This window comes from Helianthus annuus, chromosome 15 (assembly GCF_002127325.2).
Source record: "Helianthus annuus cultivar XRQ/B chromosome 15, HanXRQr2.0-SUNRISE, whole genome shotgun sequence".
Classification (NCBI taxonomy): domain Eukaryota; kingdom Viridiplantae; phylum Streptophyta; class Magnoliopsida; order Asterales; family Asteraceae; genus Helianthus; species Helianthus annuus.
In genome coordinates, this window is record NC_035447.2 from 12,798,766 (window position 1) to 12,823,397 (window position 24,632).

Consider the following 24,632-nt stretch of genomic DNA (forward strand, 5'->3'; position numbering starts at 1 on the left):
AAACAATAATCCAAATCCAAATACAAATTGTAAACCTAAAAAAACATGTTTTGTTTATACATTAATAGGAAAATAACCAAAACAGTAAAAAGATGGGAGTATAAAAAAAAACATAAAACAATCAGAGTAAGAACATACGGGAATCAATACTTAAGATGGAATAATGAAAACATACCGCACCAAATCTGGGACGAACAAAACTGAATGACAAACGGAAACAGAGAAAAGAGAAGCAAGACACAATCGGCACAAAGAAAATAAGAAAATGTCTGAATAAAGGGCGATAATGATAATACGGTTATGGGTGGTCGTATGTGGCGGTGGTTATGTTGCTTTTTTAGTATAAAATCATTTGCTTTTTAATTAAAGGGGTATGTCTCTTAAACAAAAGGTCATGTGTGTTTAACAAAAGGGCATGTATTAAACAAAAGAGTATGCCTTAATCAAATAGCCAATAGGTATGTGTGTTAAACAAAGGGGTACATGTTGCTTTTTGTAGTGTTATATAACTAGGAGTAGTACCCGGCGCGTTGCGGCCGGTTCTACTCAATGTGCTTCATTGTTGCGACCACCGTGCATCTTCATACCAAACTAAAATCCTGTTTTCAGGTTTTTTGTTCCCATCATCTGGTTCATAGTCTTCAAATGCATCAACTTCGGATTCTGGTACAGGTCCTTCCTTCAAGACTATATCACCATTTTCAGCATCCACCTTAATTTTTTGCTCATCAACCGCATTACTAAAAATCTCTTCGACCTTTAAACACTCTTCATGTGTAGGACTTTCGGTCCCATTCTTGTCGTCAAATTCTCCTTTTGTGGTGATTATAGATGGTAGAGCATCAGCATCCAAAAAACATACCTGATACAAATATAAGGATATATTCATTCAACTTCTAGTGTTTGCAAAATAAGGGCATACTCAGTGTGAAAAAAAGGCCTACCTTTGCTTTAAAGTTCTTTTGCATCTGGTCTCTTGCATCCCACATAACATCAACTTCATCACAACTCAAATTGAGTACGCCACTTCGCACAAATGCTGTGTGAAACATTACTCTAAATATAATCTCCTCCCTAACATGATCCACATGTACACATTCAAGAACCACATCTCCTTGAACACGGTGATGAATATCAATTTTCACCAATTCACACTCTTCCTACAATCACAAAGTCGGAAGATTTTTTTTTTTTTTTGAACGGCTAACTGCTTTCCACGTGTAAACCCACCCTTTCGGGGCTATGTCCAAAGGCCGACTACTCGACCACCGCTAGAAAGCGCAGCACACCCCTGATGCGCGGAAACCCCGTTGAATAGGTAAACCCCCCCCCCCTCGACTCGAACCCGGGTAAAACCCCAGGCCAAGCCCTCACCGAGATGTCCAATACCCAGCACCAGCCGGGGATCGAACCGACGCCTCCAATGGAGACAACCGGCCAACCAACCAACTGAGCTGCGGTAATGGACACAAAGTCATAAGATTATATCAGAGGTTTTGTTTGGATTTGCATTTTGAAAAAAAAAATTATCTTATCTTTATTTTTACTTGTAATCACAAAAATCAGTTTTCAATGTTAGAATTAACATATTCTGCATCCATTTTTAAAAGGCAAATAATCAATTTCTAATAATTAGTTTCATACCAGTTACACTTGATTATCAAAGGGTAACATAAAATTGCCTATTTTCAAAGACATGAAACATATATACCTTTTTTTTCTCAAGAATGTCATTTTTGGTCATATATGAACTAATTACCTAAATGATCAGGATTTCTGATGCTCAACTGTTTCACTGTTAATTACAACTTCAAATAGCAAAAGCACATTTAAACATTATCTTTTACAGCCCGGTTTATTACAGCTAACTAACTGATTTTCATTATTTACAGCAAAACAAAAACACATCCAAACACTATCCTCTTTAGCCTATTATATCACGGCTAACTATCTGATTACTAGCTAACTTATATATATACCAGCTAACTTTTACAAAAAAAAATATATATATATATACCAGCTAACATCTCACAATCACATCCAATCCACAAATCAAACTAAAAACCCACATCAGTTTCACATAAATATGAGAACCAGATCATCAAAAACCCTTAGGCATTCATTAAAACCCTTGACGCACAGGAAAAACACAAATTGCGTACCTTGCTTCTAAGAACTTAGACGGCGAAGCTCAGTCTGTGACTCACAATCGACCACAACATGAGGGTTCAATACGATTATTTGAAAACCCTAACCTACTCAATGGGTGCAAACAAAAATACAAACCAAATAGATTAGTGTTTCAAAGAAGAAGAATGCCTCGTATGGGTTGACTGATTGCAAAAGATACAAACGAAAACCCTAACTAATTCGGTGGAAAGAACAAATCAAGGTTACCAACCTGTACAGTTAATCGCGAGCTTCAAATGCGAAATATCTGGTGGCCGACGATCTATGGTCTAGTTGTAGTTGCCGGAACCGTACGACCGTGTCGTGCTGTCTCTCCCTCTATATGTTTCTCTCTCTAACCATCTCTCTCTATGGTATAATGAGCGGTGGTATGTGGAAAGCCAGAAGCAAGATAGCTTCAAAAGCATGAAGAAAATGACTTAAGCACATGGTACAACACAAGATAGCATATAAAATACTTTAAGCATAAGTTACAACCCAGTTAAACACAAACATGTTGCAAATTAGACTATTATATAATTATATAATTGCAAATTAGACTATTATATAATTTGAGGGAACACTGTATTTCTTGTACGAACTAAAACATGGCTCCAAAAATAATCATATTTTTTAGGTGAGTTAACATGAGCCGTTTTATTAAATATGACAAACATAATTTGTTTAACTAATGGATTAAGCCAAATGTGGCCACTTTAATAACGTTTTTTTTTATAGTTTATATGTAGATTTTTAAAATGAAAAAAATGTTAATATCTAGAGTTAAATATTATGATTTTTAATTTTCCTTGTAACTATTAACTTTTAAAATTGAAATTAGTTTTTTTCATTTTTTAATCCATTTCATAAACTCTTCATTTTCAAAATGTCTATTCATTTATTAACTAACCGTTCTCCAATTTTTTCATGTCGCATATAGCTCATGTTTGTGTACTTAGAAATGGGTAACTAAAAAACAAAATCAAATGATTAAATCATACCAGTTGCAAAAAAAAAAAAAAAAAAAAAAAATCATTTTAGTCGGAATAATTGATTGTCTAATTTGTCTCGAACTCACTAATTATTATTCATATTCACTAACGAAGATTTTATGGGTTGACACAAATCACAACCCAAACAACATGATTTTCAATTAGTTGGACACTAGGTGACACAAATAAATATATGAGTTGGGTTAGGGTTTGAAGAATTCAACCCACCAACATAAAACCTATCAATCAACAAACTTGTATTTGATATGCTTTAAAGTATACATAATTTTATAATAATATTTTCCACACTTTTAATACTTTTTGGGTTAGTTTCTATTGAATATCACCCCTAATTGATTTGTAATTGGATTATAAAGGTTTTATGAGATAACGAGATAAAACATTTTTTTTATCACAACAAAAGTATATCTAATTACTAAATATTATCTTAATTGATTAATGATTTTTTTGAACGGCCAACAAAATCAACCCCGAGCACTCTCGGGGCACCCACTGGACCAAACGGAGTACTCCGAGGGAAACCCGAGTCCACCACCAATTCCGGGGAAAACCCGGTAACCCATCCTCCGTAAGCACGCAATGAAATTACCAATAAAACTCGTTTGGTTCAATGATCGAACCCAAGTTTCCATAGGTCTTCTTTTATTGCCCACCAGTGTTTCACTATGCACCAAGTGAGAGTTGAACTTGTATCTCCCAATAATTATTAATTAATTATGATATAATTGTGCTCAACTAATGTTAACTAGAGTTGATCCCCTGCGTTGCAGGGTTGGATTTTTTAACGTGATTTAAATGCGTATCTTAAAATAGAAACTGAAAGCGAAATACCGGTCGTTACAAATTGTATACCGAAACGTATATAAAAATAGAAACTTTCAAACGCATTAGCGTCCAATATCATGTTGGGCAGTACCAAAAGGATATTGAAGTGAAAACATTTAAAGAATTATTAAAAAAACATTTAGCTAAATAAAAAAGCCCTTTAGTATACAATTTAGATAGAGTTATCAATTAAAATAAAAAATATAACAAATTTAAAGTAGTCCAAAGCCAAATTATTATTAAAATAAATTTGTTATATAAATATTCATACATTATTTAAAGATTACACACATACACATATTTGATTAGACACTTATATGTCTATGTGAAGACAAATCAAAGAGGGGCCAAAATAAAAACTTAAAAAAATATAGTGCTCAAAGTAAAGAAATAAAGACATCACTATTCCTAGTTATGATGTGAATTAATATATATGAACAATAGGTTTTAATGTTTAGAGATTAACAACGTTGGCACCCCGATAAAAATAGGCAAGTCACACGATTAAGTAAGTACGTTTATAACTTACTTAAAAAAGAATTAAACGTATAGAAAAAAAGGAAAAAAATATTAATTAAAAAAGAAAAAATAACCTTATTAGTTTATGCTTGTATAAATAACTTTTATTAAAGTTTAAGAAAAAAATAAATTGGTTCCTATTTTGTGAGATGACATGTTCTTCCGTTTTTCTCTCACTCCCATTGGAGACGGTCCGTTTACATCAAACCCGACCCGAAAAAAATCTTTACACTATAAAAGCAGGGGAAGGTCCCTTCTTTCCATTAAGACGTTTTCTTCCCCAAATCCCCTAATCATATTCTCTCATACGGAACCCTAACGACCAAAATTCTCGTTCAATTAACAGATCCACAAGGTTTATTTCACAATAATCAGATTCTACAACTGCCGGATTTCCTTATAACCTGTTAATTCACAATTCGGAACGTGTTATTGCAGGATTTAGTAGAGATGTCGTTTGATTTGGTGCTGAATCCGTCGTGTGACGGTTGCAGATCGACGGTGGAGTTGTATGGTAGCAATTGTAAACACATGACGCTTTGTGTGGCTTGTGGCAAGACCATGGCTGAGCGCAAGGACCGGTGCCGTGATTGTGGCGCCACCATCACTCGTTTAATTAGGGTTTGTATTATTATTTTTATTATATTATATATGTATGTATCTGCAAGAACAGTTACTGAATCCTATTTATTATTATATCATATATGTCTATCTAGCATTGTTACTGTTAGGATCAAGTTGCAAACACACACACACACAAATAACTGCAGAAAAGAATAGAACACAGAGTATTTTAAGTGGTTCACTCTAAGCTGACCTGCGCACACGGCCTGCAACCAGGATACAGTATTATTGCTCTATGCAACCAGGTCACCAGGATATAGCTTATTCCCCAAGAATTAATCTGTCCTTTACTCTCTTTTGCGTGTTCCAAACTGGGCTTATATAACTAATTGAGCCTCCATAAACCCGACGGTTACGATTAAATAGCTTTCACTCTATAAGTAAGTGTTTCAGTGGGGTTTCACATTATCAAAACATGTGCATTTGGTGGTTAAAGATTGCTCTGACTCACTATTTTATGCTTCATGCTTGTATATGTATTAGGATTTTATAACGCCGTAACTTCTGATCAGTCACTGGAAGCAGTTCGGTAAGTGGCGTTAGAATCAATCAGTTTGGGTCTGTTGTTAGAATTTTGCAGTTTGTGATACATGGATTATATTGACCGTTACTCTAGAAGTCAAGGTCAGTGTTGGCCCTCATTTTGTATGGTTCAAAACCTGATATTGGATAAGAATTGTTTTCTCATTTGGATAGCGGGGTTCTGTGCATGAATTAGACTCTTTTAACAGTTTTGATAAACATAGTGAGCTCTATAGTGTAATAAGATAACCTTTGTTCTTCTTCAATTTGAATCTCAGGGTTATGCTTGATATGATTGGCTCCTTCACATTCCTTTGTTTCTCAGTTCTTGCCGTTATCCTAATATCTATTTATAAAACCCTTTTATCGTCACATATTCTTGGTATCTTTTGAGCTATAATTCGTATTCTTTTACATGTATGCCGCCATCTATAGTTTTGTTGTCACTGCTCAAGAACATATTTAAGATTGGTACACTCTAGACTTTCATCTTTTCTTTTGTACCATCTCTCCTATATTTAGATGGCAATTCATAGTAAACTACTTACCATTTTAGCATTTGAGCCCAAAGCATATCTTAAAACGAATTACAGTTACTTTTACTTTGTGGTGAGCTAGTTTGGAAAAATGTTTAATCATATTCACACATAGCAAGCTTTAATGCTCTTAGGGGACTTTGAAGACGCTTCTCCATTCTTCCAACTTTTCCTTTATTTCTGATATGAAAAATGGCCTTTATCAACATTATTAACTTGAAAGTGTAAAAGAAGCGTAAACCCAACAGTTCCAGTTTAGTAACTACCATGGCCCCATTGCTGTTAAGCCTTTTGATATTTATGTATTTGCCATATGCATCATTGTTTCTTCTCTATCTCTCTCTCATTAGGTTTCTTGACATTATGTTCTTACTTGTTTTGAATAGGAATACAATGTGCGTGCAAGTGCAGCCAGCGATAAGAATTACTTCATAGGAAGGTTTGTGACTGGTTTACCAAGTTTCTCAAAGAAGAAAAATGACAACAAGTGGTCTCTCCAGAAAGAAGGATTACAGGGACGTCAAGTCAGCGACACCCTACGGGTATATTTACTTTCTAAGCAAATGTACTTTGCTTCTGCTTTGTTGCTCATCAAATCTTCTCTTCTGATTATAAATATACAAAGTCAATCCGTGCAGGATTGCATATACACGGATTTAGAAGGCACCGACAAAATAATACGCATGTTTTATATTTTGGTCTTAGATGACTTAATGAAATACAAAATGAGTTTTTCAGCTGTATTGCTATTAATATTACAGACTTTAGAGTAACGTACACAGATGGTCCCTATGGTTTACCAAAATTTTGGATTTGGTCCCTAGCTTTTCAAAAGTACACGGATGGTCCCTATGGTTTGTGCTTTCTAATGAATTTAGTCCCCAACTTTACCAAAAGTCACATGGATGGGCCATGTGGTTTGCACTTTGTAACGCATTTAGTCCCTAACTTGGACATGCTGAAACCTTTAGATTTGTTGGCTGGGGACTAAATGCGTTACAAAGTGCAAACCACAAGAACCATTCGTGCACTCTTAGAAAGCTAGGGACCAAATCCAAAATTTTGGCAAACCACGGGGACCATTGTGTACTTTACTTCAGACTTTATTATGGAATTCTGCCTCAGTCAATTGTCAAAATGCCACTTTGGTTAATTGTGTAGGAGAAATACAAGAACAAACCTTGGCTTTTGGAAGATGAAACTGGGCAATTTCAGTATCAGGGTGTACTCGAGGGTGCACAAACGGCAACATACTACCTTCTCATGCTGCAGGGGAAGGAGTTTGTTGCGATCCCTGCTGGTTCATGGTATGTATAAGTTATAACTCATCGTCTTAACATTGGTTTGTATGCCTTATACTAGTTCTACATAAAACACTTACATGTTTCTTGCATTTGAAGGTACAACTTCAACAAAGTTGCACAGTATAAGCAGCTTACGCTTGAGGAAGCAGAAGAAAAGATTAAAAACAGAAGGAAAACTGCCGATGGTTATCAGAGATGGATGATGAAAGCAGCAAACGGCGGAGCTGCTGCTTTTGGTGAAGTTGAAAGGTTTGATGACAAGGAAAGCGGTGGAGCGGGTGGGAGAGGGGGGCGTAAAAAGAATAACGCCGATGATGACGAGGCAAACGTGTCAGACCGGGGAGAAGAAGATGAAGACGAGGAGTCTGCTAGGAAAACGAGACTTGGACTTAATAAGAGAGGTGGCGATGATGATGAGGAAGGTCCTAGAGGCGGTGATCTTGATGGTGATGATGATGACATTGAGAAGGGTATTGATTATATCTTCTTTTTTTGTTTGCTTCACTTTGAATAATTGAATGTTTTAACCTATTTACAATTTTATAATTAAAATCATGTTCCATTGCTATCAGAATGGCTTATACCAAGCTCAATTAGTCAACTCCTGTAAAGAATTAGTCAACAATTTTGTGGTTGCAGGTGATGACTGGGAGCATGAGGAAATTTTCACAGATGACGATGAAGGTGTGGCCAACGATCCCGAGGAACGGGAAGATTTGGCCCCTGAAATCCCTGCTCCTCCAGAAATCAAGCAGGTTTGCTTTTATTCTCTTTTTATCTTGACAGAAAGTGGTAATATATTGATTAGATGATTGAAAACTTCCAATTGCTTGAAATCCCAACATAAAGTTAGATGATTGAAACTTCCAATTGCTTGCATAAGAGGCATGCGTAATAGTCACATGGATCGTGGTACGTTCTGATACGTGGAACTAAAACTTGTACACGGTTTGTTCATTCGGAACGCTAATTCGGTACGGTGTACCACATAGTCTGGTACACCATATCATATACAAACTAATTATACACTTCTTATGTAAAAGTTTATAAGTTTAGTGAATAAATGTAAACTAGTTAAAGATAGAGGGGTAAATGGTAAATTTACACAAACTAATTTGAACCCCAAAAGGCTAACCGTCTACTTCAGCGGGAAAAACCTAGCACATACCATAGGAATCGAAGAGTCAAAGTCCAATTTCAGGTTTGAATATGCCTTTTTGTTTCTGGTACGCATATCCGATCGTTCCCAAACGACGAATTAATCAATCGGGTACGCGATTATTAGTGAATAGGGTCGAATTTGTGGAAAATCAAGTACGCCCTGATTTCCCGATCCAGATCGCGAACCCCTGACGTTTGGGTCGCTTTTGTACCCGATTCTGGTACAAGTGATCTGATTCGCGGAACGCGGGGGTGCAGCGGATCCTGTGACTATGGTACGCATTAAGAAGTTCTGAGCAGAACTTAACCAAGGCCTCACTAAGAGCAGCCAAGATACGTAAAAGAACAAAGTAGTCGTACACTTAATTTTTGAACTTGTTGCAACATTTGACTGACTAGTCACTCTCCAGGATGACGAAGATGAGGAGGATAATGAAGAAGAGGAAGGAGGACTGAGCCAATCTGGAAAAGAGTTGAAGAAGCTGCTCGGGAAAAATAGTGGGGCCAATGAATCCGAGCCAGAGCAAGAGGATGATGACGATGACGACGATGATGTAAATTCTTTCCGTCCTTTTTATATTCAAAAAAGTTCAACAGTTGCATTTTTTATTGTTGGAATGTGATTTTTGTTTATTTTGTTTTTATTACGAGTAGATTGAAGACGAAAGTTCCCCTGTTCTTGCACCAAAGGCTAATAATAACGGGGGTCCATCAAAGCGTAATAACAACCCTCTTAAAGAGGAACCCGTCGACAATAGCCCCTCAAAGCCAGCAGCTGCTACAACATCAGCTCGGGGAACCCCATCTTCAAACAAGTCGGCTAAGGGAAAGCGAAAAAGCACTGAAGAGAACAAACCGTCAAATGGTGCCGCCACAGCTTCAAAGAAAGTCAAAACCGAAAATGTGCCATCTCATTACTATTTTCATTTTCATGTTCAGCATTTTAGTCAAGAGTATAGATGGTTTGAACTTGTTTTCGGTTTCAGGACGTGAAACATGTAAAGGAGGAGCCTGCAAAGGCCGGTAAAGGTTCTTCTTCTAAACCAGCAGGTGCAGGTGCCTCATCTGCTACCGGACCTGTCACGGAAGAAGAAATTTCGGCGGTTCTGCTGCACAACGCACCTGTCACCACACAGGATCTTGTTGCTAAGTTTAAATCCCGCTTACGCACCAAAGAGGTGTGTAATTTTGCGTTTACTTGAAACATTTTATATTGTTCCTTCCATGTGAATCGGAACTCAAATCATCTCTTTTTTTTCTATTGCAGGACAAAAATGCGTTTGCAGAAATTCTGAGAAGGATTTCCAAGATACAGAAGACCAACGGTGCCAACTATGTGGTGCTGAGAGACCGATGAGGTGCTGAGAGAAACGGGCCCCGGCCCTTTACCCGACCCAACTGTTTTATATACATGGATACTTTACTTGACGTCAACTGGATTCCTTTCCCTTTCCTTTGCAGATGACTTTTGGTAGATGTTGCTTGTGCTTCATTGTCATTTGAATCTGCACATGTTAATCATATTTTGAAATAACTTTCAACACAGAAGCTTGTTTAAGATTTATGTATTATGAGTCCTGTTTACTATAATGATTTGTTTTCTATTAATAAGTATAACAATCAGGCTGCTTTTAATCCTAGATTGAAATCATTTTTAGCCAACTTATTGTACGTTTTTTTTTTTTTGGGTTGGATAGGTTTTAAAGCTTTTGTTGTTTGAATGCAAAATAGAGACAAAACTGGTTGGATACGTTTTAAGTTCCATTATTTATTTATTTATTATTATAGTTGTTTTGATCATAATTTGTTTTTTTCTTACAACTTCTTAAACAAACATTGTGTTGTAAAATTCTAAATATGTTGTTGTGATGTGCTTATTTATATCTACACACTTTTTTTAAACTGATTTGTAGTAGTAATGTATAATTAAATGAAACATAAACATATATATTATTAAAGCTACTGAACTGGAGCCTCACTGGAAGCTGCCTCTCTATTCCTTCAGGGTAGAAGTAAGGCTACCTACATCTTACCCTTCTCAGATCCTACCTTAGTTTTTCTATTGGTGCGATTTACTGAGTATGATGATGATGATGTAAATAAGAACTAGAGGATAACTTTTTTCGTTTCATACAATATTAAATAAGAACTTTTAGTTACGAATAATAATCATAATATATAAAAATTACGTAAGATAAGTAACATATATAATAAAAATAAGTAACAACTCAAACTAAAATAACCCTGGGCCGGTACCATTACGTTTCAAACCAGTATACCGGAATTTACCGCTGGTACAAACCTTACGCCATTTCACTTATTTACCGGGGTGCTTCGTACCAGATTTACATCTGGAAACGGTAATACCGGTATAATCGGCCGGTATTTACCGGTTTTTTAAAACATTGAGTGTGATACATTTTTCATCATTACTTCATCTTTATACAACGATATTGCTAGGGGTGTTCATGAGCCGAACTGAACGGAGATATGCTCGTGCTCGGTTCGGATTTAGAAAATCGAGCAGAAATCTTATGCTCGAACTCGGTTCGGTTTAGAACCGAGCCGCTCGGTTCGGTTCGCTAAAGATCCCGCATATGTGCAAGTATTGCAATGTTGAATACATGTCCTCTAAAGATCCCGCATATGTGCAAGTGTGCAACTTCATCCTTCAACTCCCGTCATACTTTATTAGCTTTGTTCTTATAACTATCATGCCAGTTTTTAAATACCATTCACATAGTTGTTAAAAGCCATCACCTCTTGCACCTAGGCCCATTTTTCAGGCGAGGCGAGGCAATTGCGCCTTGAGTCAAGGCAATTGCTTTAATTCTCCAAGTGATGATTCCGGAGTAGATTCCGACGCAATTCCTAGAATCCTTAGAGTTTCCGGCCAAATTCTCTAAATTCTAGCAAGATTCCAGCCAAATTTCTATTGTTATCTAATGAAAACCACTTTTCTACACCAATACACTAATATTCTTGAACTTTTGGTACCAAATACATGATGTTAAATGTTATATAAAAGGTTTTGGTTTATTTTCTTTGAAGAATATTATTATTTTTCTAGTACATAATATATTTTTAATTTTTTTCGTTGTGTGCTTTTATTTTCTCAGGCCCTCGTTTTTTTTACGCCTAGACCCCAGATGAGGCCTATGCACCTTGAGTACGCCTAGCGCCTTTAATAACTATTACCATTCATATCTAAGGGCAAAACCTAACAATACAAGTATTCTTACAATGGTGGTCCCTAAAAGGCCAACATTCGAAGTTTGGCTTGGGGTTGGTTATACAAATACAATCAATACGGAGGCGGTGGTTGAAAACTTGTGTTTTTTTTTACCTCTTTTTTAATACAATGACACTTTAGTTATGTTAAAAAAAAGTAACCACCCATGGCATTATAGCCTAGTGGTATCTTGGTGGTGGGATAAGGCTTATGACCATTAGGTTATGAGTTCGATTCCCACAAAGGGGTTTTTTCCCAGATTTATTGGGTTTTCTCCTGAATTGGTGTATAAGGCATTATATTGCCTAGTGGAGATGGATATGATCAGGTGGTTCTGCTCGTGGCACGAGGATACTCCAGTGGTCCGTCAGTGATCCAAATTTGCCGTTAAAAAAAAGTAACCCTAAAATGGAAATCAACAACTACAAAAAGCAAATATATCTGTCACCACTATATCATATAGGACTAGACTTACAAATTTAAAAGTTTCGACACAATCAATTTATATTTATAATAAATATTATTAAAGAACAAGTTGGGGTTACTGTAGTGTCCGGCGCATCGGCGCTACAATAATTTTTTTTTTATTTTAGTACTTTAGTCTATTTAGTTTCTGTTTTTACACTTATATCCATTTAGTTTTAAGTGTTTATTTTTACATCTTTACGTGTCGGTATAAATTCAAATTGATTTACGTTTCGACGTAATTTTTTTTCTTCAGAAATGAGCCAGGTCACATATAAATACATTTTCATGAATATTTTTATGTACGTTTTCAGATGGTCTACGTTTTAACGTAAATGTTGTTCGGAAATCAGTCGAGTCAAATATAATACATTTTCATTAGACCGTACAATCAACTTACTTTACGTTTCGACGCCGTCGCAACACAATATCATCTTTGAACTTAAAAAAACACTAATTTGTTACATTTCGAAGTAATTTTTCAAGGAAATAAGTCAGGTCAAATATAAAATATTTTCGTGCTTATTTTTATATACGTTTTCTTCAGTTGATGCAAATTATGTGCGGAAATGAGTTGAGTCAAATATAACACGTTTGCATTAAACATTATAAATTTGCCTTACTTTAGGGAGAAATTTTATAGTTTAACTCTATGATTTAGTATAGAGATAGATAGATATACATATACATACACGCATGTGTGTTTAGTCTGCAAAATATCGAGAATTGATTTCACTCACTCCTACATACTGATTCAGATTTGACTGACTGCTAGGTTTGCTTCTGTTACATCACTTGATTTCTTTACTCTTTCATACATTCATTCATTCATGTTACGCATCTTTCTTTTTATGGTTAATTGATATCAGAAGCTTAATTTGAACGCTTGCTTGCTTAGTTAGGGTTTTGAAATTTGATGTGTGAAAGAAATATGGTTTTAGAGGCTGATTGGAATAGAAGTAGACACTCACTAGTCACTAGGTAGGTAGGTAGGGCTTATATAGGAGTAAAAGATACACAAAATCTATATGTACAACTTGTTTTTCTTCTGGTTGTCTTGCTAGCTATATGTACAACTTGTATACGGGTCATGTATACGTTGACATCACGCCACACGACGAAGCTGACACCCCTGACAATAGGTGTATACTGGTCCTATAGTTGGCATTCCCTTGAAAAACGCGACTCATATAAGTGTATATGGATCTTAGACCTTGTGTAATGGGGCGTTTTTTTTAAAAAAAATTCAAAAAAAACGCCTGAAAACGCCCATGCACCATTACATGGGGCGTTTTTTTTAGCAAAAAATCAAAAAAAGCCCCTTTGGCGTTTTATAAACCACGCCCAACACCCTTTGTCTTTGTCCAATCAGATTTCATCCCCTTTTTCCTATCCAATAAGATTTTTTCTTTTTTTTTTCTTTTTTTTTATTTAATGCCCCAATAATGCCCAATAATGCCCCATCCCCACTACACCCATTTTAGAAAACGCCCAATAATGCCCCTTTGCTGACTGGACCGCCACATGGCGTAAAATGCCCACACTTGGGGGCATTATTTTCCCCTTCCACTACACATGGTCTTTATAAGACATTCCCATATGTAATTGTAATATTTGTCTGAGCTAAATGAGAAAACCCTAGTTGCAGCTCGTGGGCGTAGGTTCCCCACTGGGATCGAACCACGTTAAATTCTTGTGCCGTACACATTTTTTATTCTAAGTGATTAATCGTTTGTATTGTTTTTGTGTGGTGATTCACTTTCACATACCGCTTTGCAATGGCATGTCTTTGAGAATTCATGTACCCTGTTCGAGCTCTCAAAAAAATGTGCCATTCCGTAATGTCTTATTATTATTATTTTCTAAAATCAAATGGGTATTGGGCTCACTAAACCTAATGCCAATGGGCTAACCTAAACCATAAAAATTGTTTTGTAAATAGGCCTATCTTGGAGTTAGTATGGGTATACTATTTAAAAAAAATTAACATATATATATATGTGTGTGTGTGTATATATATCGGATTTAAAAAAAAAAAAACATGGCCCTCGAAATCACTGGTCCTGTGTGGTGATCCTCCCCGCACACCCTCATCACCGCCACTGCCGCTTTGATCTAATAGTAACAATTTGTATTTACTTTGTCAACACAACTGCTTAAATATGGCCAACTAAACCAGAAACTCATATATGTAGTTATGTACAAGTATTCATTTCTAGATATTGTGTTTCTGAATCATACATGCATGTTTGATGTATGATTATCGTATAAGTGGGGTCAATGCCATTCGGAAGTTGTTCTGTAATGATGTCACATTCCCTTGATTGGTCATAGATATAAGCATGAATGTGATGCTACCAAAGGGTTATAGAATTGAATTTATGTTTGGCAATCACAATGGTTGCTACTTATTGTCATACCAAGTTGTTGCAATCCCAATTCCAATTCGGCAATTCCAATCAACTGGCTTTCTTTAATGTATTGATCTTCCTAAATATTATCATTGATCATAGTTGTCAATAGCGAGCGTAGCAATCGCGCTACGTAGCGTATAGGTCTAGGCTCGCTATTAGGGTTGTAGAGATAGAAGCGATAATAACGACAATTTATTTATTTTTTAATATAAATAGCAATTAAATATAGCTACAAGATAGCTGGATTTTAAGTTTTGTTAAATATACATGTAAAATAGCATATATTTGATTTAATATACATATAAATTTTTAAATTTTTTTTTCTCTAGTGTATCGCTATTTATAAAATAGCGCCCGTTATTTATCGCTATTCTCTATGTAGCATATATGTAACTTATCGCTATTCGCCATTAGCAACTATGATCATGATATCAAATTTTATTCTTTTGAGTCATTTTATTGCATTATGTTGTTTAGGCTTGTTGATTAAGTACGCATTGTAGCTTTGGGACCATGATAAAGGAGAACAGTGTTGGACGGATGCGACGGCGTAAGGGTTCAAATGAGGTTCCAGCAGATGCAGGGCAAGCTAATGGAAAGCAATTTTTGGTTAATGATCAAAATAAGTACAAGTCAATGCTGATTCGCGCTTATTCAAGTATGTGGATGATCGGTGGTTTTATATTTGTCGTCTACATGGGGCATCTCTATATATGGGCCATGGTTGTCATCATCCAAATTTTCATGGCAAAAGAGCTGTTCGGTCTGCTACGAAAAGCAAACGAAGACAAGCAACTTCCCGGATTTAAGCATTTAAATTGGTAAGAAAAATGATTTTAGGGTTTGCTATTGTCAAGAGTTCACTCCTTATAACTGAAACCATATTTTTGAGTAAATTGCATTTTACGTCCTCTAAGTTTTAGCCAAATTGCAGACGTTGTCCTTTAACTAATGAAATTACACTACATGTCCTTTATGTTAGTTGCCCCGCTTGCGGTGTGCACATATAATGTATATATGTGTGGGCGCTCGGGGGGGCAAAAGTGAAATGGTACTAACTTTAAGGTTAATTTACTAATTTCGTGAAAATAACGTTAAAAGCGGCCGATGGTTAATCATGCATCATGTGGTGGCGTTGATAGCTGAAAGACACGGGGGTACATGCACCAATTGGTCTCTGTCCCGATTGTTTGAGTGTTATGTGCCTTAGGTTTAAGGCTTGATACAAAACTACAATCGAGCCGGGGGTCTCACTGGAAGCAGCCTCTCTATTCCTACGGGGAAGAGGTAAGGCTGTCTACATCTACCCTCCTTAAACCCTACCTTAGCTTTGCTATTGGTGGGAATTACTGAGTATGATGATGATGATGTCCTTTATGTTAGTGTTTCTCATCAGGCCGTATCCTTTTGCCCTAACCCAGTTAAATTTTTTTTTCTGTTAACTCTTAACGTGTGCCACTCACATGAGGACATAATGGTCCATTTCAATTAATAACTAAAACGAAATTAAATATAAATAATATATATTAACATAAAATTAGTTAAAATGACGATTATGCCCTCATGTAAGTAGCACGTAATAAGAATTAACAGAAAAAAGTAACTGGGTTTGGGCAAAAGGACACCGCCTGATGAAACAGTAACGTAAAGGACATCAGGTGTAACTTTCGTTAGTTAAAGGACAACGCCTGCGATTTGGCTCAAACTTAAAAGGACGCAAAATGCAATTTACTCCATATTTTTTTACAAACCTGTGTTGGACAGAACTCTACCAGCTAAAACGTTCGTTGGGTACGTTACAAGACCAATTGTTTGGAAGTTGATGTTAGTGAATGTTCATTGCAGGCATTTCTTCTTCACGGCGACGCTATTTGTATATGGTCGTATACTTAGTCAGCGGCTTGTCAATACCGTCACAACTGACAAGTTGTTGTACAAAATTGTGGCCAACCTTATCAAATATCATATGGTTACCTGTTATTTCTTGTACATAGCAGGTTGGTATCCTAGTAAAACTTCAAAAGCAAACACCAGTTTTTTTTTTTTTTTTTTTCTCTGACAACTTCTGAATAGTAATTGGATTTTTTTTTCTACTGTGTTGGTCAGGTTTTGTATGGTTCATTCTCTCGTTAAAGAAGAAAATGTACAAGTATCAGTTTGGCCAGTATGCATGGACACATATGATCCTTATTGTGGTGTTCACGCAGTCCTCTTTCACAGTCGCCAATATTTTCGAAGGGATTTTCTGGTAACATAACTAACAGATATCTTAACATCCATTAGTTTATAAGAAAAAAGTCTTTACATAGCATAATGAGTAAAATGCCATTTTCGTCCCTGAGATTTGGCCAGATTTGCGATTTTCGTTCAAAGGTTTGTTTTTCCGCGTCTGGTTCCAAAAGGTTTGAAATCTTGCCATTTTCATCCGGTTTGTTAACTCCATCCATTTTTCTCTGTTAAGTCAGGGGTATTTTTGTCTTTTTTGTTAACTTAATACACAATTCGGTCTTTTTCCTTTTATGTACATTATGCTAAATGCTTGTACTTACATGAAGTGAATAAGACCGAATTGCCCTTTAAGTTAACAAAAAAGACGGAATTATCCCTGACTTAACGGAGAAAAATGGATGGAGTTAACGAGCCCGATGATAATGGCAAGATTTAAAACCTTTTGGATCCAGATGCCGAAAAACAAACATTTGGACGAAAGTCGCAAATGTAGCCAACCCTCAGGGACGAAAATGGCATTTTACTCAACATTTAAAATGTAACAAGTTTCAGATGCACATGTTTGAATGCAATCCAATTGTACCACAGGTTTCTTCTTCCCGCGTCACTGATCGTTATCAACGATATTGCTGCCTACATCTTTGGCTTCTTCTTTGGAAAAACTCCATTAATCAAATTATCCCCAAAGAAGACCTGGGAGGGATTTATCGGAGCATCGGTTACAACAATTATATCTGCCTTCCTGGTGATCATAAATTTTTGCCTATTTATGTTATCTTTTTACTTTTTTTTTCGTACAAAAAAAAAATGTTATATGCCAATTAGTAACACGCCATGTCATCTGCAGCTTGCTAATTTTTTGGGTCGCTTCCAGTGGCTAACATGCCCCAGAAAGGTTCTTCATTTAACTAAGAAATCATCTTTGCATTAACAAGTTTAATTTTGAGACATTAACTTTGAGAATCGTGTTGCAGGACCTATCAACCGGTTGGCTTCAGTGTGACCCTGGCCCGCTGTTTACGCCAGAGACGTTTGCATTACCTGGATGGCTTCCTGAATGGGTAAGTTGAATAGAAATAACGGTCTCAGCTAGCTTAATATAGTTTATTAAGTTAACAAAAAAGACGGAAATACCCCTGAGTTGATGGAGAAAAATGGATGGAGTTAACGAGCCGGATGAAAATGGCAAGATTTCAAACCTTTTGGATCCATGATGCGAGAAAACAAACCTTTGGACGAAATTTGCAAAACTGGCCAAACCTCAGGGACGAAAATGGCATTTTACTTTTTATAATATTAGTCTTGTTACTTTTCCCTATGCAGTTTCCATGGACCGAAATACATGTTTTGCCTGTGCAATGGCACGCTTTGGCTCTTGGACTTTTTGCTTCGATTATTGCACCTTTTGGAGGTTTCTTTGCTAGTGGTTTTAAACGAGCCTTCAAGATCAAGGTGCAACATGTCTACAACTTTCAACTTTTGTGATTCATGCCACATTTTCCCATGTTCTTATGTTATTTTATTGTCATTTGTGTAGGATTTCGGGGATAGTATTCCTGGACACGGTGGAATGACAGACCGAATGGATTGTCAGGTGAGCGAAAATAAAGGACAAAGAAAAGTTTTTGTAGGTTCATATGTTTGGCCGTTAACTCGTTTAGTCTTTCGATGCATGCAGATGGTGATGGCTGTCTTTGCATACATTTACCACCAGTCGTTTATCGTGGCTCAAAGTGTATCGGTTGGGATGATTTTCGACCAGGTATATATGTTATACCTAGTTTATTAAGAAATAAAAGCGAAAAAGTAAACTGTGGAATTTAAATACCTTGATTGTGTTTTAATGTTTCAGATTGTAATGAACCTGTCTTACAAGGAGCAACGAGCATTGTACGCAAAGCTTGGGCAAATCATCGGAGATAAGCAGTATGGCGAATCTTGAAGAGTGGTTTGTATTATGCTGGACTTTTTGTATTGGTCCTGCATAGACATAGACACATACGCGTGTACAGTCGATAGAAATATTTGTCCTTTGTTGCTTGCGTCCATCGACCCATCTCTCTTTAAGTCTTTAAGATGTAGATGAGAATGTAGGCGCGCGTCTTTTGTATCATTTCAGGTTTGTCCCATAAACAGATTAAAAAAAAAAAGTATACTCACTTTATGAGTTTTTAGTTTGTATGTCACTTTTGAGGATGCTTACTTATATTGCCAAAACTCCTATTGGAGGATTGTAATTTTTTATTATTATTAATTTATTATTATCATTAATGTTATTATTATTATTATTATTATTATTATTATGATGTTACAATAATGATAGGCTGTTCACTCATCTCATCTGGCTTGCAAAATAGATTCATTGAATATATTAAATAAACATGCTTGTTTTAGAAAGAAATATGTTTGGAATAACAAAAAATGTACACTTGGTAAATAAAATAAAATAAAATTATAAGGTAATACCTTAAAAACATATTTGTCTGAATGAGGAAATAAATCATAAATCATAAAGAGGGGGCAAGTGGATGGTAAGCATATAAAAGTGGATGGATGTGAGGGAGAAAAAACAGAGAATCAAGATTGGTTAGTTATTTTCTTTCAAAGGTACAAACTTTCTTTCATCAAAACAAGATCAATTCTTCATGTGTGTCTATGTCCCTGCAATATCTCTTCTTTTTGGAACACATACATGTATTGTTTCAACTTTTTCTAAACAAAAATATATGAAATGTTTCTTAATCAACGACACTCCTTTCGTCATTAAAGGCGTGATTGATGTTTAGATATCGTTGATTGTTATGTTAACATGTTTGTTTGTTTGTTTGTTTTGGACCAGATTTTGAACAGACGAAATGGGAAAGAGCATGCGGATTCCGTCATCTAAACTTTCCTTACCAAATAATGGTAATGGTAATTCCCGTGTGACTAAGATACTTGATGCGCTTAATCGCCGCCACAAATGGCAAAATACCCGCAAGGGGCTGCCCAATAAGAGGCAAGGTTCTGGAAAGCAAATTACTGGTAATTATCATTCCATTCCAACTTATTATTGTTTCAACAACCATCATACAACTCCATAAAATTCCTTATATTTCCTAGCAGGCGTTACGTACTAACGCAAACTGTCAATAACTAATGAACTAAGCCGTTTACGTATATCGGTATATGCCTTAGCATGTGTAATTAAATTTTGAAAAAAATTGTAGATGGGGGGAGTAGCGAAGCGACCGCTAGCACAAGTCAACCGCCAGAAGTTCCTAAAAAGAACAAACCCCCCAAAGTCAGTAAGATGCATGTTCTGGCTAATTGGCTTCTTTGTCCTGGATTGATTCTAGAGTAAATTACAAAAATCGTCCTTTATATATGTCACTTATTGCAAACTGTGTCCTTTGTTTTCAATAATTACAGAAAACGTACTCGATGTTTGCAAACCCTTGCAAGTTGTGTCCTTTAGCCCTAACTCAGTTAATTTTTGTGGTTAAATCTGACCAAATGGACCCACGTGAGGGTATTTTTGTGGTTAAATCTGACCAAATAGACCCCACGTGAGAGTAAAATGACCAAAATACCCTCATGTGGGGTTCATTTGGTCAGATTTAACCACAAAAAGTTAACTGAGTTAGGGCTAAAGGACATAACTTGCAAGGGTTTGCAAACATCGAGTACGTTTTCTGTAATTATTGAAGATAAAGGACACAGTTTGCAATAAGTGACATACATAAAGGACGATTTTTGTAGTTTACTCTTGATTCTACAACTACACTCACAACAATATCTATGTGCAGCTCAATGAACAAGAAAGCGCAGAAACTCGTTCGAAGAAATTTCGAATCAGATCTCTCATCTCAAGTGAAATGGCCAAACGAAGGGGAAAGAATCAATGGCGACGCTCCTCCTCGTCCCCGACGCATTCACCAAAAAAGAAAGCCAACTCCACCTCCAACTCCAACTCCAACACCAGCTGTCAGAGCCCAGGAACTATTAAGAAGAGGAGAAAATGCGATATATGTGCAGCCATGTTAACCGTCAGTTACTTGAGACAACGAGCAACCGACCACGTTCCAGATAGAAAGCCGGCTCAGATCAAGTCCAGAAACGTTGGACTAACAAAGTCTCTCTCCTTCCCCTTACTTGCCGCAAAAACAAAAAAACGAGATGCTGAGCTACAGGAACTTAAACATAAGTTGCGGAACGTTAAAGATATACAGACTACAAAGGACAGGTTCATTCTACCTATGAACCAATGGGCCGAGTTTCCGAAACCAATGTTAACAAGACCAGCATCTTTTAGAGCCACTGCAGCGTCAACTTCACGAAAGGATAGCAAAAAGCAAAATGCAAATCAATCCAAGAGTCTTAAACAAAAGATCGGGTTGGTCATCAAAGTCGACGGGAGAAAGGAGAAGCGTCGGATTCTTATGGACGCCGTTTTTCACAAGGTCCCGTACGGTGGTCGTAAATCTTCCAAAGATCCAAAGAAAGTCGGCCCCGACAAGCTTAAGAGCAGCAAAAACTCATCTGGTGATAAAGCACATCATAAGAAAACATCTTCCACTAGTGAATCGATGAGCAAGTATCGTAAGTTGCTTAGCCAAACATCGACTAGAGACGAAAAGTTAATGAAGCAACATAGTACTGATCATAAACCAAAGCTGTTTGTAGCTGGGAATCGGAAAACACATAAAAGAATGCGTTCGTTACCTAATATCAGTCCCGATGATTTCACGCAAAATCACGAGTTTCCGGAGAAACCCACTATGGAAATACATATAAACACAAACTTCGATGATCAGATATCAACAGATCGTCTTGTATATCCCGAAAGACGAAATGCGCCAGATAAGCAGGAAACCAAATTAGTTGAGAAAGACGATGAGGATGTCGATGAAAATACGGGAGTCGGTACAGATGAATCCACTCATCAAGAAAAAAATTCCGAAAGTGAAGCCGAGCACGAAACTAGTTCAATTGAGAAAGACGAGGCCATGCACGAAAATCATAGTCATGAATCTCAAGAACAAAGTGATCACCAAAGGCATGTTGTTGATGAAGATCTTGGAGTCGAAACAAATAGTTCCGACGGTCAAGAGGAGCCTCGTGTTGCTATACAACTTGAGAACGACAAGCCTTTTAACGAAATTCTTGGAATGTTCAAAAAGGTTTCCGATGAAAAGCTAAGAAATGAGAACAAGTCTAGCGGCGTTGTACGAAAGCAGGTAGCCGACAACACTGCAGATCATCAAGAAGAAGATAATTCATCATTAGCCTCAGATTCTGACCATACGGGTGTTCCTCAAAACGCAGAAGTACACAACGAAGAAGATACATTATCATTAACCTCCGGTTACGAGGTTGATGATAACCTAGAAGTTGAGAAAGAAGATTCAGCATTTTACTTGTCTTCTCTAATCGACATACGCAACTCACTGTTGGAATGTATTCTTCCTTCACCCTGTCACTTGCTCCGTTTAAAAAAAAAGTTCATTGTCATATATATATATATATATACATATATATATATAGGATTAAGTTCAAGAGTGAACACTAGTGTAGCTTGCGAACTGAGTGAACTAATCCTGGCCATACACGTGTGTAGATCAATGGCCAGGATTTGTTCACTCAGTTCGCAAATACACTAGTGTTCACTGTAGAACCCCACCCTATATATATATATATATATATATATATATATATATAGGGGAAGGATAAATCGAAAACCCACTTGAGTTGAGAAAACTCAGAAAACCTTTGTAAAAAACCCATGTAAACTCAAGAAACATTTTTTAAAAAAATAGGAAATGTAATATACATATATTTGAACATTTTTAAGAAAGAAACACAAAAAAACACCAAGTAGTTTTTTTTTTAAAAATGTTACAAATTACAGGTTACATAATATCTATGCCCAAAAAAAATGTAACATACAAATTTTCAACATTTTTAAAAAAAAAAACTAGTAAGCGTTTTTTACATTTTTTTTCATAAATAGGTCCGTGTACATTTATATTACATTCCCTATTTTTTTAGAAAAAAATAAAAATGTTACATAGGGTTTATTTGGGTTTTCTCAACTCACATGGGTTTTCGATTTATCTTTCCCCTATATATATATATATATATATATATATATATATATATATATATATATATATATATTCCTAACATGGAACTACATTGATGGTTGCAGTTGAAAACAAACGGCGCATGTCCTCTATGAATGATGTTAACGGCAAACGAGCTAACATGGGCACGAGTGCAGCTAATAAGACGGTTAAAAATGGATTCTTACACTTGGATCTCGAGTCGGTTAAGGACAACGCTGAATTCCAATTTGTAAAACAAGTGTTGGAGAAGTCAGGTTTTCTGAAGAATACACTCCTTGGAGAATGGTATTCTAGTTACCAACCGATCGACCCTTTGTTATTCGAGGAAGTAGAAACTAGTTTCCTTCAAACCAAACTTCTCGAAGACTTGGATTCCATGAAAGACGAGGAGGTTGTTCAAAAGATTATCAACGACCATCATCTTCTTCTTTTCGATTTAATCAACGAGGCGTTATTGGAGATTCATAATAGAACATACACTTATTGCCCACATGCGTTGACTTACCGTTCAAAGGTGAGTCCTATGCCTGTAGGGTGTCGTGTTCTAGAACAAGTATGGGATATTGTTAACATGTACTTGAGTTGGAAACCCGAGTTGCAACCGTCGTTAGATGATATAGTGAGCCGTGATTTGGCCAAAGGGAGTGGTTGGATGAACTTACAAGCTGATGCGGAGTTTGTAGGCATTGAGCTTGAAGAGTTGCTTGTTGATGATCTGTTAGATGAGCTTGTTTTTGATGATTTGTTGATGTAAAGGACCAATCCATATATGTATAAAATACAACATGCATGTAGCATATGATAATGGTAGTCCTTTCAAAAAAGAGATACATATATATCAGTTTACTTACATCAAACACTTGACAAAGAATTTACATTGTACACCATGCACTGCAAGAATGATTGATCCAAAAGAAAAAAAAAAGGATTATGAAAATAGCAAGTGGAATTATTACATAACCAAAATTAACTGTCATCGCATGTAAATGCCTTAATTTGGTATTTTTACCATTTTAGATGTAGTGGCGAAGTTGAGATTTCCGACCGAGAGGGGGGGGGGTCGAAAACGTATATACCAAAAAATTTCTATAAAACGGGGGTCGAAAACGTATATACCCAAAAATTTCTATACGAAAACTATATACTCTCCACTACTGAGCGAAAAGTTCGGGGGTCGACCGCCCCCTCCCGCCCTCACTATGCTTTGCCAATGTTTAGATGGCTATATTCTAGTTTTTATCTCTAATTAGTTCGACAAAATATTTTTTACACTTAGGAGGGTGTCTGGGATTGAGTTTGGAAATGATTTATTGGCTTTTTCAAAAAGCCAATAAGTTAAAAAGGTGTTTGGCAATGCTAAAAGTGCTTTTTATTTTGGCTTTTTGATTAGAAGTAAAAAGTTGTTTTTCAAAAGCCGCAAAATCCTGGCTTTTTAAATAGCTTTTGACTTTTTGATCATTAAATTACCAATCTATCTATCCCCTTTAAAATATCAACTAAACATGTAAACTT

General features: G+C 36.3%; 4 protein-coding genes across 8 annotated transcripts; 3 read left to right on the forward strand and 1 right to left on the reverse strand.

The window, feature by feature from the left end:
* Positions 1–397: 397 nt before the first annotated feature.
* Positions 398–2,573, reverse strand: LOC110910725 (formin-like protein 20). 4 transcript variants are annotated; one of them, XM_022155325.2, is made up of 4 exons: positions 2,402–2,573; positions 2,163–2,255; positions 945–1,160; positions 398–862 (listed from the first exon to the last, which is right to left on the reverse strand). In XM_022155325.2, the coding sequence occupies exons 3-4, from the start codon at positions 1,050–1,052 to the stop codon at positions 557–559; spliced, it is 414 nt and encodes a 137-aa protein (XP_022011017.1). In that variant the 5' UTR covers positions 1,053–1,160; positions 2,163–2,255; positions 2,402–2,573; the 3' UTR covers positions 398–556. The 4 variants fall into 4 exon arrangements, with proteins under 4 accessions (XP_022011017.1, XP_035840070.1, XP_022011016.1 ...); XM_035984177.1 differs by having other exon boundaries at positions 945–1,454; XM_022155324.2 differs by having other exon boundaries at positions 945–1,074; positions 2,402–2,572.
* Positions 2,574–4,725: 2,152 nt separating this feature from the next.
* On the forward strand, positions 4,726–10,335 carry LOC110910724 (transcription initiation factor IIF subunit alpha). Its single transcript, XM_022155323.2, has 10 exons — positions 4,726–4,881; positions 4,965–5,147; positions 6,595–6,750; positions 7,370–7,515; positions 7,609–7,982; positions 8,152–8,267; positions 9,084–9,227; positions 9,328–9,576; positions 9,660–9,851; positions 9,941–10,335. Exons 2-10 carry the CDS (start codon positions 4,977–4,979, stop codon positions 10,028–10,030), a joined length of 1,638 nt encoding a protein of 545 aa, XP_022011015.1. The 5' UTR covers positions 4,726–4,881; positions 4,965–4,976; the 3' UTR covers positions 10,031–10,335.
* Positions 10,336–13,002: 2,667 nt separating this feature from the next.
* Positions 13,003–19,284, forward strand: LOC110910723 (phosphatidate cytidylyltransferase 1). 2 transcript variants are annotated; one of them, XM_022155321.2, is made up of 11 exons: positions 13,003–13,145; positions 15,288–15,605; positions 16,630–16,781; positions 16,891–17,032; positions 17,602–17,758; positions 17,861–17,908; positions 17,988–18,074; positions 18,337–18,465; positions 18,551–18,607; positions 18,692–18,775; positions 18,866–19,284. In XM_022155321.2, exons 2-11 carry the CDS (start codon positions 15,298–15,300, stop codon positions 18,953–18,955), a joined length of 1,254 nt encoding a protein of 417 aa, XP_022011013.1. In that variant the 5' UTR covers positions 13,003–13,145; positions 15,288–15,297; the 3' UTR covers positions 18,956–19,284. The 2 variants fall into 2 exon arrangements, with proteins under 2 accessions (XP_022011013.1, XP_022011012.1); XM_022155320.2 differs by having other exon boundaries at positions 13,007–13,145; positions 15,262–15,605.
* Positions 19,285–19,868: 584 nt separating this feature from the next.
* Positions 19,869–23,944, forward strand: LOC110910722. Its single transcript, XM_022155319.2, has 4 exons — positions 19,869–20,037; positions 20,223–20,296; positions 20,802–22,452; positions 23,204–23,944. Exons 1-4 carry the CDS (start codon positions 19,869–19,871, stop codon positions 23,872–23,874), a joined length of 2,565 nt encoding a protein of 854 aa, XP_022011011.1. The 3' UTR covers positions 23,875–23,944.
* The last annotated feature ends 688 nt before the right edge of the window (positions 23,945–24,632 follow it).